General features: G+C 42.7%; 1 protein-coding gene across 4 annotated transcripts in view; it reads right to left on the reverse strand.

Annotated features, from left to right (window-relative positions):
* Positions 1–1,265, reverse strand: part of Trpm7 (transient receptor potential cation channel subfamily M member 7) — an 84,172-nt gene extending 82,907 nt beyond the window's left edge. For 3 of the 4 annotated variants that reach the window (XR_013108787.1, XM_034496032.2, XM_034496034.2), the window contains exon 1: positions 1,003–1,245. Coding sequence is in view for 3 of the 4 variants with exons in the window: in XM_034496032.2 (XP_034351923.1) it covers positions 1,003–1,005 (3 nt within the window). In the remaining variant the exon portion in view is untranslated. Of the gene's footprint in view, positions 1–1,002 lie in introns of all 4 variants that reach the window. The other variant, XM_034496031.2, reaches the window with a different exon arrangement.
* Positions 1,266–16,013: the final 14,748 nt, after the last annotated feature.

Raw genomic sequence — 16,013 nt, forward strand, 5'->3', positions numbered from 1 at the left:
TTTAAATGAAATGATTTAGCAGAGGTAGAGAGATTTGAACTTTCCTTTCAGGAAGTAGGAAAAGCTAGGCGACAGACACCTGTAATTCCAGAGCTTAGGAGACGGAGGCAAGAGGATAAAGAACTCAATGTCGGTCTCGGGATTTGAGGCCAGCCTGAACTACAGGTAACCCAGTCTCAAATAAAAGTAGTCTTCAATGACTTTACAAACGAAAGTGAGAAATGAAGTATTTATTCACATGTACTTTATAAGTAAGACACTTCTAAACCTAGCCCGATGTGATGGCGCACGTCTTTAATCTTGGGAGGCAGAGGTAAGCGGATCTGAGTTTAAGGCCAACCTGGTCTACACAGTGAGTTCCAGGCCAGCCAGGGTTACAAGTGAGACCTTGTCTCAAAAATAAAGAGGGAGAAAACTAAACCTGTCAAACTTCGGCAAAGGAACACCAGCTTGCATAAAGCCTATCAAGTTAAACTACTGAGTAGGAATGCCTTTCCTGCTCAGATTCTAGATCTAAATGGCTTTCTTTGTAAGAAATCTCCAAATCCGGTTCTTGGCCTTAACAACAAAAGCTCTAGCCAACGCTGCAACACACCGACTCCCTCCAGTCTGCACATTGGCTTCAAACTGTCTGGGACAACAGATGAGGTAGTTAGACGCAGACCTGGCAACGCACTGTCTCAACCTCCCAGGAATTGTCCCTTCCCCGTCCGTTGCTAAAGAAAACCCCGAACCACATCGCAGTCTACACCGTCAAAATCACTCCCGTTCTATTAAAAAATAATAGTAGAAAATGTACCTGTAGAGCGTCTGCCGCACAGCCAACAAGTCACAGCTCGGAACCCGCTCCCTCCTCCTTTCCGTAACTCCCCAGCCCTCCCTCCCTTTCCGTGTCAACTCCGAGGCTCCGCGGCGAGCGGTGGCCCCCGGAGGGCCACAGAACTCCCCGGAGCGCCGCACAGGCTCCCGCGAGGCCCGCCCGCGCCAGGCCCGGCTCCGTACCATTCTCCTCACGGGGCGGACTCCGGAAGGGCAGCGGCTCCTCCTCCTCCTCCGCGGCCTGCAGCCATCTATCGGAAAGCGTCTCCGGAGGCGGTGGCACGGGCCACCGAACAAGGACAGCCCCGGGAAACCTTCTCAGAACTAACTCAGCTCCAGCGCTAGCAGCAGAAGTCGAGTCTTTCATAATTGTGCGACCAGCTCCGCCGGGTGACTGGCCACAGGGACGCGCCCGCGCCCGCCTCCGCCGGAGACGGGGCCGCGGCAGCCACGTGACGGGGGCGTCGAGTACGTCGCGCGGAGGGCGTGTCACGTGAAGGGCGCGCTTACTGCGGCCTACCCCTAAGCTCCGCCCAGCCGCCGGCCTGGGAACGCAGAGCTGCAGCTTTCCCTGGTGTTGCGGGCCTCGGCTTCCCCTGCCTCGGTCCGTGAGAATTTGTTCCGCTTTAATGACTGGATCCCTGGGTTCTCAAAAAAAAAAAAAAAAAGAAAAGAAAAGAAAAGAAAAAGCTCCCGCGGCCGCGCACGCCTGTCTGTTTCTTTTGCTAGCGCATCGGTCTACGTTGGTTATTAGCTATCACTTCCCACACGTTATCCTTTCCCAGCAAGGGTGCAATCTTTTTATTATTATTACTGCTATTATTAGTGGCTTATTTTATGTTTATGTGTTTTGCTTTATGTATGTCTGTGTACCATATGTGTGTAGTGTCCTCAGAAGACCGCGCTAGATCCTCCGGAACTGGAATTTCAGACGGTGTTTTTTGAGTCCGGTGTAGACCAGGCTCCTGACCTAAAATGACCTTGAACTATGAATTCTGCTTTTAACCCCACAGTGCAGGGATTACCGGCTTTTGCCATCCTGAAAATTGGTTTTTTGTTTGTTTTCTGTTTTGTTTTGTTTTAGACCAGGAGTAGTGGCACATGTCTGCAATCCGAGCACTCAGAAGGCTAAGGCAGGAGGATTGCAGTAAAATCGAGATTAGCCGAGATTAGAATGACATCATTTTAAAAACACAAAACCAAATCTGCTTTTGACACATCATCTTTCTGCTCTTACAAATTTAAAGGCTCCTCTGCCTGAAGCTCTGTTCTGCCTCTATCTTTGCTCTTTTAACTCTGGCTAATCTCGAATTTACTGTAATCCTCCTGCCTTAGCCTTTTGAGTGCTGGGATTACAGGCATGTACCAATTCTGGTCTTAAAAAAAGTTCAGGATGGCAAATGTTTGTAATCCCAGAAGGCAGAGACAGGCGAATCTCTGATTTAGAGGCCAATTTCGAGGTCTGTCAGAGATACATAGTGAGACACTGTCTCAATAAAACAACTCCCCTCCCCTCTCAAAAAAAATCAAAACCCCACCAGATTCACTGATGAATGATTGACACATTTAAGTGTATAATTCGATAAACTTCAACATGAAATCACTACTCCGATCAAGGCAATGTTCATTAATCCCAAATTCCTGGCACCCTTGTTAAACACTTCCTGTGTGTACAGATTGCATCCCTCTAACTCAGTGCTTCTCAGCCTTCCTAACGCTGTGTTCCTTTAACACAGTTCTTCATATTAAGGTGTCCCGTTCCCCCCCCACCCCCAGCCATAAAATTCTTTTTATTGCTACTTCATAACTGTAATTTTGCAACTGTTATGAATCATAATGTAGGTATCTGATATGCAGGATATCTGATATGCAGCCCACAGGTTAAGAACCAACATTCACACTGTAGGTGTCTCTAGGTCTCTGTAGGGCATTGGTTCCAGGATTCTCCATACACATAACATACATCTTCAAGTACATGTTAAATTAATACATGCAATACCTAACAAAATACAAATGTGTATTTCTTAGAGATTAACAAAATGTTCAGTATATATATAATTTTATTTCCAAATATTTTCCTCCTTTGCTTGGTTGAGTCCACCTAGAACCCAGGTATAAGGTGAACCAACTGCAGTAGCCTGCTTTGTGTTTATAGATAGACTTTGGCTGTATTAGCTGAAGTTTTGTACAATGTGCACTTAATTTGGCTTGGTCTAGCTTCTTCCATACTGCATAATATCTCCCAAGCAATATGACCCACAGTTCACTGAAGCAAGCCTCTTCAACAAAACTGATTCAGTCACGATCTCTCTAACAAGTTTTGGGGTGCTTATAAACCATCTTCAGGCATTCCCTATCTTGTAGGCCTAGGAGGAACAGTGTTTTTAAATGTTTTAATTGCTGCTGGTATATCTTTAATCCTAGCACTTGGGAGGTTGAGGCATGCTGACCTCTGTGAGTTCAAAGCCAATCTGGTCTACATAGCAAGTTTCAGGCCAGCCATAACTACATAGTGAGACCAGGTCTCAAAAAAAATCAAAATAATATACGTGTTAGAATAGATCTCCAGAAAATATTTCAGGGATCTTGACTAACATGCTATCATTCAGTAACTATATTTATCTTTTCAATTTCAACTGAGACTATACATTTTGTGACTTTACTATCTTTATAATCTAGGAGATAGGACAAACAAGAAAATCAAAATATGATGAAATGAAAGTACTTAGCCGGGCAGTGGTGGCGCACGCCTTTAATCCCAGCACTTGGGAGGCAGAGGCAGGTGGATTTCTGAGTTCGAGGCCAGCCTGGTCTACAGAGTGAATTCCAGGACAGCCAAGGCTAACAGAGAAACCCTGTCTCGAAAAACCAAAAGAAAAAAAAAAGAAAGAAAGAAGGAAAAGAAATGAAAATACTTTATTTCTTGTGAACTTTATAAGTCTGGTTAAAAAAGGAAAGCTTCCTCCTTCTATATAGACTTTATATAGACATTTAGAAGAAGGTATGACCCATATTAAAGGTATGTCTTCCTGCCTTAAGATTTAGATTAAAAGTATGAGTCTTCCCACCACAAGATCTGAATTAAAAGCTTGTGCCTAGACCAATGAGCTGGGCAGTGGTGACATGTCTTTTATCCCAGTACTTGGGAGGCAGAGGCAGGTGACCTCTGAGTTTAAGGCCAGCCTGGTCTACAGAGCAAGTTCTATAACAACCAGAGCTACACAGAGAAACCCTGTCCTGAAAAAACAAAGAACAAACAAACAAACAAAAGGATCAAATGCCTTCCTACCTTAAAGGTCCAGACTGGAAGTGGATTTGTCCTCTTCAAACCAAGGAGAGAATCTCTCACAGGTGTGTCCTTCATTTCTGGATTGAAGTTCATTTCAGATATAATCAAGTTGACAATCAAGAACAGCAGTCACAACACCCATACACATAAAATAAAAATAATAATTAAAAAAGTAAAAAGTAGTTTAATTCAAGAAACTTTTCAGAAGTTGGCAAAATGGTCAATGGGTAAAGGTGTAGCAGCACAAGATGAGGGGTGTGAGTTCCATCTCTGGACCATTGTTAAGGTGGGAAGACAGAATCCTCACACACACATACACACTAACAAGAATAAGAAGAATGTTAAAAATAAGCCATCTCCCAACTGGCCTCATATCTTCCTGTACTATAATAATCATAATAATGTTCTTAAAAATAGTGTCCTGTGGGAGGTCCTTAGGTCATTGTGAGGGAGGCACTGACTTTTGGTTCCCTGGATTGAGTTCTTGTAGGCTGTAAGCATGAATAGTGCAAAGTTTAAAATAAGCTGAATCCATAGTGAAGATAAACGTTACCAATACAGTATTAGCTAGCCTGGATAGTGCCCTCCCTGTTTCTCACCTTCCTCATCTTCTTACCCTATGGTTGACAGTCTCACACTGAGTAGAGCTGACATCAAGCTCTCAATGAGGTACTGTAGAAATGACAGTGTGTGACTCCTGAGGCTTGATCACAAAGAACACTTTGGCTTCCATCTTGCTCTTTTAAATCACTCATTCAGAGAAAATGGGTAGCCCTTCAAAAAGTACACATGACAAAGAACTAAGACCCCTGTCAATAGCCTGTGCCTACTTGCCAGCCATATAGCTAAGCCATTCCCAACATCCTGACCCCAGGCAATTGTTCTTTTAAGCCTCTAATTTTTTGGATAATTTATGTAGCAATATCTAACTGATAAAACTGTGGCATGACTAGATCATTATTCCATGATAGAATTTAATTACAACTGGAGGACATTTGGAAATCATCAAGGCAGTTGAATTACAACTAAGTCTTGTGGAAATATACTGAGGAAGGGCATTCTCACAGGAGAACACTCTGAATTAATAGAGTAAGAATTGCCCTTTAAGTCGCTCCTATACTGAAAATCCTTCAGTGACTCTGTTGCTCTCCTGAAGAAGTTTGACTGTGTGTAGTGATGCACACCTTTAATTCCAGAACTTGGGAGGCAGAAGCAGGAGGATCTCTGTGAGTTTGAGGCCAATCAGAACTATGTAGTGGGACCTTGCTTCAATAATACATACATACATACATACATACATACATACACATACATACACATACATATGCCCACATACCTTAAAATTTTTCATTTCAGACTTGCCTCTGTATACTTCTACTTTTCTATAATGTGTCCATTATTACTACAACTTACAAGCTCTTATTTTGAGAATGTGTGGCTCTCACCACACAGGCAGTTTGGGTTAGGAGCCTTTTCTAGAATGTTCCCCATTGCATAGTGTATATTTCTGACTTAAAATTTATCTTTTTAAAAGTTATTTTATCTTTAATTATATGTGCAAGTGAGTGCGATTGTCTGTAGAAGGCACAGGCATGGGCTCCTCGTGGAGCTGTAGTTAAGCTGTAAGCCCCTGACATGGCTGTGGGTGTTGATGGTCCTCGGGAAGAACCAAGTGCTCTTGGCTGTGAGCATTTCTCCAACTCTAATTACCAACTTATTTGTCAGTTTCCCCTAAACATTCAACTGAATGAGGATCTTAACCTTAGCCATCTTCACCAGTGTATCCCAGCCCAGTACTTAATGACATACAGGCATTTGTTTAAAAACAAACAAACTTAAGGACTAGCTGATTTTCCAGGAAATCAGAATTCAGTTCTCATTAACCACATCAGGGGCTCACAGTTGTCAGTAACTCCAGCTCCAGGGGAACTTACATGCTTTCTGTCCCCTGAGGGCACATGCTCACACAGAGACAGATAGCCACACATGAACATGAAAATAAAAACACAGCAAGACCTAATAGGTTCTAAAAATTCTAAAGCCAGGAGGTGGTGGCATATGCCTTTAATCCCAGCACTTGGGAGGCAGAGGCAGGCAGATTTCTGAGTTCAAGGCCAGCCTGATCTACAGAGTGAGTTCCAGGGCAGCCAAGGCTACACAGAGAAACCCTGTCTCGAAAAAACAAACAAACAAAAAATCACTTCCATAATATGTAATCCAATTCATAATTTTGACCTCCAATTCTGACATGCAGAACATCATGTCAAATTGAAACAAGATGCTGTTCCTAAATCGGGGAAGATGACATGAAGTGAGACACTACATGGAAATAACATGGAATTCTATGACACTGCAGTGCAAAGTGAATTCATGAGCCATTACACATGGGTACACCGGCCTATCTATTTGAGCTTCCACAGAAACTACACATGACTTTGACTCCCAGAACCTTAACAACAATAATAAATTTTAGTCTCCAAAATGTCAGTCATTAGCTCTGTGATTCTTCTTTATTTCTATAATTTAAATTTGTAAGTAAATATATATAATACACAGTACTGCACTTTCAGCTTATGAACTTTCAGAAGGACGTCGGGGATATGGCTATTTCAAAGCAATCATTTCTTATTTACTTTTGCAGTGCTGGGACTGCAACCCAGAGCCTCACACAGGCCTGGCAAAGGCTCTATGGATGAGGTACACTGAGGCCTACTGTGCGACAATATTCCCAGGGAAATGTAAACAAATGTCTACTCATCCCAGATAAGGAACCAAAGACAGACCAAAGTAAGGTTACTATCAAAGTACAATGTGGTGACCCAGTAGGCTTTATTGGGATTACTTACAGGAGGATGGGTGAAAGGTTACTTACAGCAGTAAAAATGCCTCAAAGAGAGATAGCTTCATCAAAGAGCCATCCCCGAATGGGTGACGCTCACGATTTGCAGGCAGCTTAACACGTGGAAGACTGTCTCCTTCAAATACTTCAAGTGGTTTGAACTTATCTCAACTCAGCTTGTCTATAAGTATCTCCCAGCAGCCCTTGCAGGTTATAGCTGTTTGGGGAGAAAGTGGCCTGGTGGATGTGACTAGCTTCAGGAACTTACTGAAACCTTTCACCTCAGGTTAGAATACCCTCTTGTTTTGCCTTCTTTTTAACATCCTATGTTTTGATGAGCTTTCCTTGATGATAAAAGGTTTTAATCTTAGGAAATTGCTACACAAATAGACCCACAATAACCGTTTTAACTATTAGAAAGTTTCACCAGGGAAAAGTCATGAAATTGAGGGTCAGGAGGACATTTAGTCTCTGGAAACTCAAACCTTTCTGAGGGAGAGGTTGGGTGTTGACCGTCTTAGGGGGAGGTTGTTCTTGTCTTGGTGGCTAGTTGGCACCAGCAAGCCCCTTCAATCCACCATCTCTGTAGCTGGTGCACGATGGCCTTACCTGCCCATTTCTGAAGCCACAGGCCATTGTTCCGGCAACCTGAGAGCCAATGCTGTGGAAGAGACAGTCATGAATTTGGCTCAACAGAGTCTTATACGCGATGTGACATTGGTGCTGTCTTGGTGGTGGTGGTGGTTTTGTTGTGTACCCTGTTGTTGTTGACTGTCCTGAAACTCACTCTTTAGACCAGGCTGGCCTTAAACTCAGAGATCCACCAGCCCCTGCCTCGCCTGCCTCGCCTGCCTCGCCTGCCTCGCCTGCCTCGCCTGCCTCGCCTGCCTCGCCTGCCTCGCCTGCCTCGCCTGCCTCGCCTGCCTCGCCTGCCTCGCCTGCCTCGCCTGCCTCGCCTGCCTCGCCTGCCTCGCCTGCCTCGCCTGCCTCGCCTGCCTCGCCTGCCTCGCCTGCCTCGCCTGCCTCGCCTGCCTCGCCTGCCTCGCCTGCCTCGCCTGCCTCGCCTGCCTCGCCTGCCTCGCCTGCCTCGCCTGCCTCGCCTGCCTCTCTGCCCCTGTGTGCTGGTTTAAAGGCCTGCACCACCATTGTCCATCGAGTTGGTGGGTTTTAAGTTTTAAGCTGCTCCACACTGGTGTCATTCCTTTAAATTTGTTTCAACGTCACCCATAGGTGGCCCTCCCAAAGGTCATATTTAATGGATTCTCAGTTGTACTGAAACAGAATGGTGTTCATGGTTTAGCTAAGAGATCGATTCAGTTCACTGGCTAATCTATACAAGTATGGCTTTTCTGATGTTTTCAAAGCAACGTGCTCAGTAAGAACAGCTATCTCTAGTGCACGTTGCTCCATTTGGCTGCTTCTGCTAGGGCTGGATTGTTTCCTGATGCTGCCACGATGCCTATGAAAGCTAATTAAGTTCCAGTTCAAACCTTTCCAGAACATGCCAACAATTTGATGCAGTTCCCGAGGTATACAGGAAAGAAGGCATAAACACATTCTACAAAGGCATCGCTCCTCTGTAGATGACAGAGAGATATACTCCATGATGGCATTCACCAGCTTTGACCCTCCTGTTGAGGCACTGAACTGGTCTGTGATTCTGAAATCTTACAGGAATGTACAAAGGCAGAGAGGCTGGCTGTGACATTTGTGGCCACTTACAGACCAGAGCTCCCTCTGCGACTCTTTCTTCCACTGGGGAACCCAGAACGTCTGCGCTGAATAAAGAGAAAGGCAGTAGTGCTCAGTTCCTCCATGGGCTTGACTTTACCAGTGTGTGGGAGGGAGGACCACTGGCTGTAACGGGGATTAGGCTCCTCTAAGTGAAGTTGTTTCCTTCACTCTCCTCCAACTGAGACGCCAGAGCTTTGGAAGAAGCCCGAGTTGTCTTATTAGATATGGTGACACTGATAATAAAATAAACAAAATGACACAAGTTTCCCCACCCACAAGGAGCTGACAGTGGCTCAGAGACCTTAGCAGCGTTTAATACCCGAGGTGTGGTAATGAGTGGACTGGGGTAAACTATAGGCAGAAAGGACTTCGGGGTAGAGAGAGGAGGCTTCTGGCCATGAGGCCCTCCTGACGAGGAGATTTGGCTTCATGGCTTCATAGAATTAGCAACAAATTGCAAGTGGAGTGCAAGGTAATCTTAATTTAATGGTGAAAACACATGATTTTTTTGTTTTGGTTTTGGTTTTTTGAGACAGGGCTTCTCTGTGTAGCCCTGGCTTTCCTGGAACTCACTCTGTAGACCAGGGGGCCTCGAACTCAGAAATCTGCCTGCCTCTGCCTCCCAAGTGCTGGGATTAAAGGCCTGCGCCACCACTGCCCGGCAGAAAAACACATGATCTTTCAGTGATCTTCCATTGAGCTGAGAGTCTTGTTTACCCTGAAGCTCTTACAGCTGCAAACTAAGGTGATTGTTCTTTTCTTTTCTTTTTTTTTAATGTATTTTTTTACAGTGTCGATGTCTTCAGACACACCAGAAGACAGCATCGGATCCCATTACAGATGGTTGTAACCCATCATGTGGTTGCTGGGAATTGAATACGGGATCTCAGGAAGAGTAGTCAGTGTTATTAACCACTGAGCCATCTATCCATCCCGACTGTTTTTGCCTGCTATCTTAGAGTGGCATCTAGACGCAGGTCCTCAAACTGATCAAGCTGGATCAGCAAGCACTATAGTCACTGAGCTATCTCCTCAACCCTCAAATATTTTTGAAGATTTATTTATTTTATGTATATGAGTACACTGTAGCTGTCTTCAGACACACCAGAAGAGGCCATCAGATCCCATTATAGATGGTTGTGACCCACCATATGGTTGCTGGGAATTGAACTCAGGACCTCTAGAAGAGCAACCAGTGCTCCTAACCGCTGAGCCATCCAGCCCAAATATTTTTAAACTTTTAGAGGTTTACTTTCAATGCCAGTAAAAGCAGGAGGGTAAAATAACTTAAAAGCAGGAGACTCCTGTCTTTGTTCGGCATAGCTAGCATTCATTATATAGTTTCTTCTGGTCCTCTGTTGTCATTACCTCATTAAGTTCCCATGCCTCTATGAGCCTGGTGTTATACTAAACCTTATTGAACAGAGGAACTGTACAGAGCGCAGAAACAGGTACTATATTATCCCTTCCAGAGTTTGTCCTCAAGCTGTTTGCTGGACTCCCTTTCGTGACAGAAAGACCAAACTTAGAATCCAGAATAGCACAAAAAAGACTATAGATTTCGTCTTTCACAATGTGTTTCCCTACTCTGTTTGATTACTCAAATTGTTGGACTGTGTGATTATTTCCACATTAACCATCCATCAGACCTTTTTCTCTGGATGGGCTTGTCACTAGTATATTTCTAGTCAGCTGAGAAAGGACACTGTATTTCAAAACTGAAAAGAATTGACTTTAAATTCGGACATTAGGGGCAGTGTGGTGCACACCTTTGATCCCAGCACTTGGGAGGCAGCAGCAGGTGGATCTCTTGAGTCTGAGGCCAGCCTGGTCTACAGAAAAAAAAAAAAAAAAAAAAAAAAAGAGGAAAAAAAGAGACACATTTGACTTAGAGGCTGGAGAGATAGCTCAGTGGTTAAGAACATCGGCTAATCTTCCAGAAGACCCGAGTTCAATTCCCAGCACTTACATGGCAGCTCCCAAGTGTCTGTATGTAACTCCAGTTCCAGGAGACCCAACACCCTTACAGAGATAAATACAGGCAAAACATGAAATAAAAATAATTCTGACATTAAGTAATTCAAATCAAATCAAACAGAAAGAAAGCCAGTGTATGGAATATCTAATTAATGTAACATTCTCCATTCCTTAAAGTTTGATAGTCCAGAGTGTTTGGCAGTCAGCACAGAATCTTTTATACAAACAGAAGGTGAATAAACCAGTTCTGCTCTACTTTGGATAGATTGGTGGAATTTTTAAAGATACTATTTCAAAAGTATTACCTCTAGTCACAAACAGAAAACTTAATAAATGCCAACTATAAATATTTTGAATGTTTTAAATTAATCTTTAATGCCAGTACCTTGATACTGTTGATGCAAAAACAAAACAAAAAAACCAAGCCAAAGCAAAACAAAAAACCAGCTCTCACCTCAAAGCAGATAGATGGTGATTTATTCTGGAGCTCAGTAAGAGTGACCATGGTCAGGAACACAGTCTCAGTTGACCTCAAAATCTATGTTCTCACATGGAATCAGTTTCATGATTTTTTTTTTTTTAGTAACAGAAACAAAGACTATCATAAATCAAGACACTTATCAAATACATAACTGGGCACATTGTGTAGGTGGGTTGTCATAATGGGGGAGAGAGAAAACCCTGCTACAAGCTTTAGATACTATCGGAGAACATTCTTAGCCCTTTGATTGGTGAAGCAGGGTTTTATTAAGTTAATGCATTCCTAAAGCTTTTATCTTCTAGTCACAGGATATGAGGTCACAGGCTGTTATGTCCAAGCAGAAGTGGGTGAGGAATGGCACTTGGGGGCTAAAGATAGCTTGAGATAACTGTAATTAGGCTCTGGACCTGCAGCTTCCACTCTCTTCACATCCATGAAGTTCTAATCAGTCAGCCTTTGCAGACAGCTTCTCTCCAGGAATTCTCATTTACAGCACAGAGTCTGGCATCTCATAAGTATTCAATATCTATTTCCTGAGTAACTTAAGAAGATAAAAACAGGTCTTCTTCAACCATATGTGAATATGCTAATTATATAACTAAAACATTTTATAAACTTTGATTATATTTATACATATTTATGACAAGAGGCGGTGGATAAACCCAGGGCTTTAGGAATATTACACAAGTGCTCTACCACTGTACCTCAGAACCCTCGGTTTTCCTCTTAAAATTATTAGTACATGTATATGCAAGTACACACTCGTGTGTGTGTGTGTGTGTGTGTGTGTGTGTGTGTGAAAGAGAGAGAGAGAGAGAGAGAGAGAGAGAGAGAGAGAGAGAGATGAGATGCATGCAAATGCCACAGTGTATGTATGTGTGTATATGTATGTGATGACAAGGATGCACATGTCACTGTGTGTGTGTGTATCCGTGTGTATGTCAGAGGACTATACTGGAGAGTTGGGTTCTATCTGCACATGGCTTCTAGGGATTGATTTTGGGCTTGTGTTGTTAGATCTTGAGTGCCTTTACTCACTGAGCTACATCCTGGCCCTCCCTCAGATCAGTTTTAAAGGTAGAAAAGTATCTTCTTTAAGTAATTTTGTTTTGGTGGGTGGGGGTGGGGGACAGGAGTGTGGGAGATTATGTCTTTTTGGTTTGGTGTTGTGCTAAACATGTTCTCTCCCACCAACTTATTCCCTTGGCCTTGTCCATAAAGTTTGAAAAGCCTTCTTTCAGTGACAAGATTTTAGAGGAAATCTAAAACAAATGACCTGAGCTAGATGTGGTGGCACATGCCTTCCCAGCAGTCTGGAGGCAAAGACAGGCAGATATCTGTGAGTTTCAGGCTAGCCAGGGCCACACGGTGAAGGCTTGTCTCAATAAACAAGCGGAAATTTCCCTTCAAATTTAGCAAAGCTTCCATGTTAATTGTAGAGACAAAAAGGTAAAAAGCCAAAAATAAAAGCAACATCCCCCATCTCCTGCATCTGGACCCTAAGCTTGACTTGATGACTTGAGATGGCTTATACAAACAGTTCAAGAGGAATGGTCCCTCGGGGCTGCATCCCAGTTGGCTAGTCTCAGGACACTTGGTGTTTACTACAAGATAAACTCTATTCAAATACATCACACAAATGGCCCAGAAAGCAAGACCTTTTAAGAGCTCTAGAAGAACCCCATTTTCTCTCAGGAGTCATTCTCAGCCTTCCACCAGCCTTTGCCTCCTGAGTACTACCCACCCACCCTCAGACCCTGAAAACTTGTTTTAAATGAACCCAGAATAACATCCGAATAGATAGCATTAAGTGTAAAGCCAGATAGTCAAGTTTAAATAGACTTACATCTTTACATGTCTATCTCTTGAGTTTTCTTAAAAACATGAATGAGTTAATGTGAATAAATAACAACTCATTATTAGAACTACCAATTAACAATTCAAAAATAGACAGTAAGCCGGACTGGTGGCGCACGCCTTTAATCCCAGCACTTGGGAGGCAGAGGCAGGCAGATTTCTAAGTTCGAGGCCAGCCTGGTCTACAGAGTGAGTTCCAGGACAGCCAGGGCTACACAGAGAAACCCTGTCTCGAACCCCCCCCCCCCAAAAAAATAGATAGTAAAAATTTAAATAGACAGTAAAATTTATGATCTGTAATGTCTCAAAACCACTCACGATTGTGTGTCCCTCATTTTTAAGCAGTTAAGTCTCTGCCTTGAATTGAAATTCAGGTATTTTAAATACAGATTAAAATTTTACACAAATGGTATCCGATCAATTTTTAATTCTCAAGAAATAAGCCAGGTGATTTAGGGATAGCTACATCATTAAAATCAGTTTAATCAAAATCAGCAAAATACTATAGCTTACTATAGCATGATGTCTCTAACCCCTCTAAATAAGCCAAAAACAATTCATTGCGCACTCAATATGCAGCCCCAGCAATAACATTCATTAATGTAGTGAAATGATAAGCCCAAGGCCCAGGGATAAATGTGTTTAACAGACCAGAACTGATACAAACATGTTAATAGAGAATAGGTGTGGACAGAAACTCTGCAGAACAAATGACACCACAGAGTTAGAAGAAAGCGTCTGAGGATGGTTTCAGAGGGGGAGTCTATGCACATCATGGCAGATAGCACAGCAGCAGGCATGCATGGAGCTGGGCCAGTGCTGAGAGTTCACATTCTGACCCATGAACAAGAGGCAGAGAAAGACCCTAGGGAGGGAGGGAGCTTTTGAAACTTCAAAGCCCATCCCAGTGACACACCTCCTCCAATAAGGCCACACCTCCTAATCCATTCCAAACAGATTCACCAGCTGGGGACCAAGCATTCAAGCAGGAACCTGTGGGATCATTCTCAGGCCAGCACATTAGAACTCATGCTTTTCTGATGCATTTTACTTTGGGGGCTCTAGGGGTAAGCACCGTTACGTTTGATTGATTTTAGGGTTAGAAAGCAAATTACGGCTCTTATATATCAGGCCAAGTCACACACTAACTGTTTCACTAGGCTACAACCACAGCCCCTACTTTCTTTCTTTTCTTTCTTTCTTTCTTTTTTTTTTTTTAAGATTTATTTATTTCATATCGTGAGTACTCTGTAACTCTGTTCAGACACACACCAGAAGAGGGCCTCAGATCCCATTACAGATGGTTGTGAGCCACCATGTGGTTGCTGGGAATTGAACTCAGGACCTCTGGAAGAGCAGTCAGTGCTCTTAACTGCTGAGCCATCTCTCTAGCCCCCCCCCTACTTTCAATTTAATTTGACCTGGGTGACTTGGGACAACCAAAGAAGATGAAACCACAAGACTCTAGGCCTCATAGGATTATAAAGATGGAAATGACCTTAATATAAAATTTAATTGTTACCCATTTTCTAGTATAACAAGATGAATTTCAAACTAATGTAATTTTAAAGAGACCATAAATTAATTTTATTTAAATCTAAAGTCTCACAGTTGATTATTCTCTTAATTCACACCATATGCATTTGTTTTCTGTATGTACCTTTCAACCTTTAGGTGATATGAATAAACCAGTTATTGGTATGAATACTTTTTAAAACAGTGCTAAGCATCAAACCCACAGCACAGCACTGTATAAACTGAGCTACACACCTAGTCTAATATGAGTACCTTAATTAAGAGGATAAAAATGGGGCTGGGCAGTGGTGGCCCATGCCTGTAATTCCAGCACCAGTGAGGAAGAAGCAGGTGGATCTCTGAGTTGGAGGCTAGCCTGGGCTACAGAGCAAGTTTTCAGGACAGCCAGGACTACACAGAGAAATCTTGTCTTGGGGACGTGGGGAGGGGAGAATAACAGGGACTTTTATTATTTGTATTTTGAATATTTAATTGAAGCATAAAATTTAAAAAATGAAAACAGCCATAAGGATCTAGGTTGAGGGGCAAAATTCTTCCTCCTCCTGTGCTCCAGCCATCTCTTGTTCTCTCTAAAGTACTCATTTCCTTCCATATAGTTGGCCCAGTGGGATGAGGTTCCATCCCTTCAGCCCTGAGCTGAGATACTTTCTAAAAACATCAAATCAAACCACCCAACCAAACAACCAAAAGTGCCCAAGGCTGCCCAACATGATGGCATACACCTGTAATCTCAGTACTTGGAAGGTGAAGGGCTATAAGATCCAGAGTTCAAAGCCAGGCCCAGCCACAGAGCCAGCTTCAGGACATACTAGGCTATAGAATGAGACACTCAGAACAATAACTACTAAAAGATCTTGCTGGATGTGGTAGTGCAAGTCTGTCATCTCAGCAGTTCAGGGGCTGAGACAGGAGGTTCTGGAGTTACAAAGCAGCCCAGGTTACATAGCAAGCTCCTGTCTCTCAAAAGGAGTCAAGTGCTATTAGGTATCAATAGAACTTTCTAGTAAGTATCACATTCAGAATCTGGGTTTTAAAAGGTAAATTGTCAAAGGTGAATAACAGGAAAATCCCATGCTATTCCTTTTTGTGTGTGCACAATGCATGACCTAGTGTGTCATCTGTTCACTTTCAATGATTTTTTTTGCCATACAAAATAAAACAAATTCATTTTTTACTTTAAAATAGAATTTATTGAACACGACCTAGTGTGTCATCTGTTCACTTTCAATGATTTTTTTGCCATACAAAATAAAACAAATTCATTTTTTACTTTAAAATAGAATTTATTGAACACGGCAGTAAATTCAATACACTGAAAGGTTTGTTGTTGTTGCTGTTGTTCTTCTTGTCAGAATTGGCACATGATGAAGAGAGTTTAACTTACTGCTAAATTAACACCCCAAGAATTTAAGTCTTAAATCATGTTCCATAAAAAGTCTAATAGTGCTATAAAAATATTAATTTACACTAAATTACATAGA

The sequence above is a fragment of the Arvicanthis niloticus genome, chromosome 2 (genome assembly GCF_011762505.2).
Source record: "Arvicanthis niloticus isolate mArvNil1 chromosome 2, mArvNil1.pat.X, whole genome shotgun sequence".
Lineage (NCBI taxonomy): Eukaryota > Metazoa > Chordata > Mammalia > Rodentia > Muridae > Arvicanthis > Arvicanthis niloticus.